This window comes from Neomonachus schauinslandi, chromosome 12 (assembly GCF_002201575.2).
Source record: "Neomonachus schauinslandi chromosome 12, ASM220157v2, whole genome shotgun sequence".
NCBI lineage: Eukaryota > Metazoa > Chordata > Mammalia > Carnivora > Phocidae > Neomonachus > Neomonachus schauinslandi.
Window position 1 is genome coordinate 63,915,331 of NC_058414.1, and position 2,067 is coordinate 63,917,397.

General features: G+C 58.8%; 1 protein-coding gene across 2 annotated transcripts in view; it reads right to left on the reverse strand.

The window, feature by feature from the left end:
* DPY19L1 (dpy-19 like C-mannosyltransferase 1) overlaps window positions 1-181 on the reverse strand; it is an 87,069-nt gene extending 86,888 nt beyond the window's left edge. Inside the window, exon 1 of one of the 2 annotated variants that reach the window (XM_044919956.1) lies at window positions 9-181. In XM_044919956.1, the coding sequence (XP_044775891.1) occupies window positions 9-181 (173 nt within the window). The other variant, XM_044919955.1, reaches the window with a different exon arrangement.
* Between the last annotated feature and the right edge of the window lie 1,886 nt (window positions 182-2,067).

Sequence of the window (2,067 nt, forward strand, 5' to 3'; positions counted from 1 at the left end):
CGGCGCGGGGCCCCTTCCTGCCCGCGGCGCCCTTGCGCCCGGGGGACCGGGGCGCGCGCTCGGGCCCGGGCTCCCCGGCGCCGGCATCCGGCGCCCCCCTCAGCGGCGACTGAGAGGCGCGGGGCGGCTGGGGCGGCTTGGGGGCCGCCTCCCGGTGCTTGTTCCGCGCCTGCAGGACCATCTTGGCATAGTCGCGCCCGCTCGCTGCGCGCGCCCGGACGGCGGCCGGGGAACGGCGGGCTGGCGGGGCGGCCCGGGCGCCGCTCACTCTCCGGCGGGCGGGCGGGCGGAGGGCGGGCCGTTCCCTCCCCGCGGGCCGGGAGGCGGGGAGAGCAGCAAGGCCGGGCGGCGGCTGCTTGCTTTGGCAGTACGGCCGGGAGGCGGCGCCGGACTCCCGCGCCCGCCGCCGTTGCCGCCGCTCTGGTTGTCACGGCGACCGCGGAACGCCGGGGGGCGGGGGCGGGGACACCCCGTGAGCGGCCGCGGCCCCGCCCCCGCCGCCCCTCCGCGCCGGACGCGCGCTCCCGGCCGGCCAGCGCGCACGCGCGGACTTTCGGCGCGGGAGGGGGAAGACCTGGCGGCGGCCCCGCGACCCGCACCCTGCTCGGAGCCCGCGTGGGGCTCGGTCAGGGCTTGGGCGCTGAACGCCTTCGGGGAGCGGCCGCCCCTCCGTCTGAGAGTGGTTGGGAAGAAGGAAGGGCCCTCTCGGGGCGGGGGCTGCGGGCGAAGTTTCGGACCCGATTCAGGGTGCGCGTCGAGCCCCGCGAAGCCCGCGTGGCCCAGGCGGCTCGTCGCGGGGGTGGGCTGGGCCGGGGAGGGGGCGCTCGGGAACGACCACCGGGGGCGCTGTGCGCGCGCTCTGCAGCCTCCGGGGCCCCGCCGCTGGAAGGCGGGCGGATAAAAGTCAAGCCGCGGTCTCACTGACTCCACAGTGTGTGGCCTCGCAACCGGGAACGCTGCCCAGTGCAGCTCCGTCCACTGATGCGACCGACGGTGCAACCCGATTTAAAATGGCAGCAAAGTAGCTCAGGGAGAGTGATAAGTGTCGAGGCACAAGTAAGTGTGTGCCTCACGTTACAATGGTGAAGTGAAAACCAGGCTGGGAGCCCAGGTTGAAGGTGATCAAATTGAACGGCCCGAGAAGGAAAGATTATCAACAAGTATGTCCTGTAAGTTTCGAGCGCTGTAATCTCGTGACTTAAAGAAAGCAGAGAAACTTTATTTGCTGGTAGAATACAAAACTTTAGTTGAGAACGTATTTTCTCTCACAGAGCACGGAATGCGTGTGTAAAGAAAGCCCAGCAAGAATAAGAAAACCAGGCAAAGCCCAGTTTCCCTCCCTCTATTCCACCGCACTCCCAAATTCTTTGCACAAAGCCCTACAGCTTTATGGTTAACTGAAAGTTTCCCTACCTTGCGGTGTTCAGTGGGCTTGTTCCAGAAAGTTGTCCTTAAGTCCCAATTTTGTAAATCAAGTCACATCGTTTGATTATTTCCATTGTAATTCCAGAGGCTTCACGTGGCTATTGATCCTCACCCTTAAGTTTCTCCACTGAGCGAGGTCTTTATGAGGGAAGTTAAATACTGGCGTTCATTCTCTGTTACGCCTTTTTAAGGATCAGCGAATTCTTTTGTAAAGGGAAAAAATTTTGCCATGCTAATTGGTAATCCCTCATACTCTGTATTTTGTGAATTAGGATTTCAGCTGTTGTTTTTATTGGAGCAGAGAACAACTATTTTTAGAGACTTTTTCAAGAAAAATGATTGCAAGTGGTATCAGGGAATGCTTGAATTCTGAAACAATGTGTCAGGTGGATCCAGTGTTGCTCTCTTGGATTAATTTTGAATTTATTATTAATTAGATTTTAAAAAAACTTAGTGTCTGTTAAAGGTAATACAAATAATTCTTGACTGACTTTTTTTTAATGATTGGAATAATACCTGGAAAAGGAAGTTCAGTATTTGAACTGCTGGATTGTTTGTCTCCTGTACATGGTAGGCTGGATTCAGGAACTGCCTCCCTTCCACTCGTACCCTGTCACCGGAGAAAATACATGTTGAATGAAT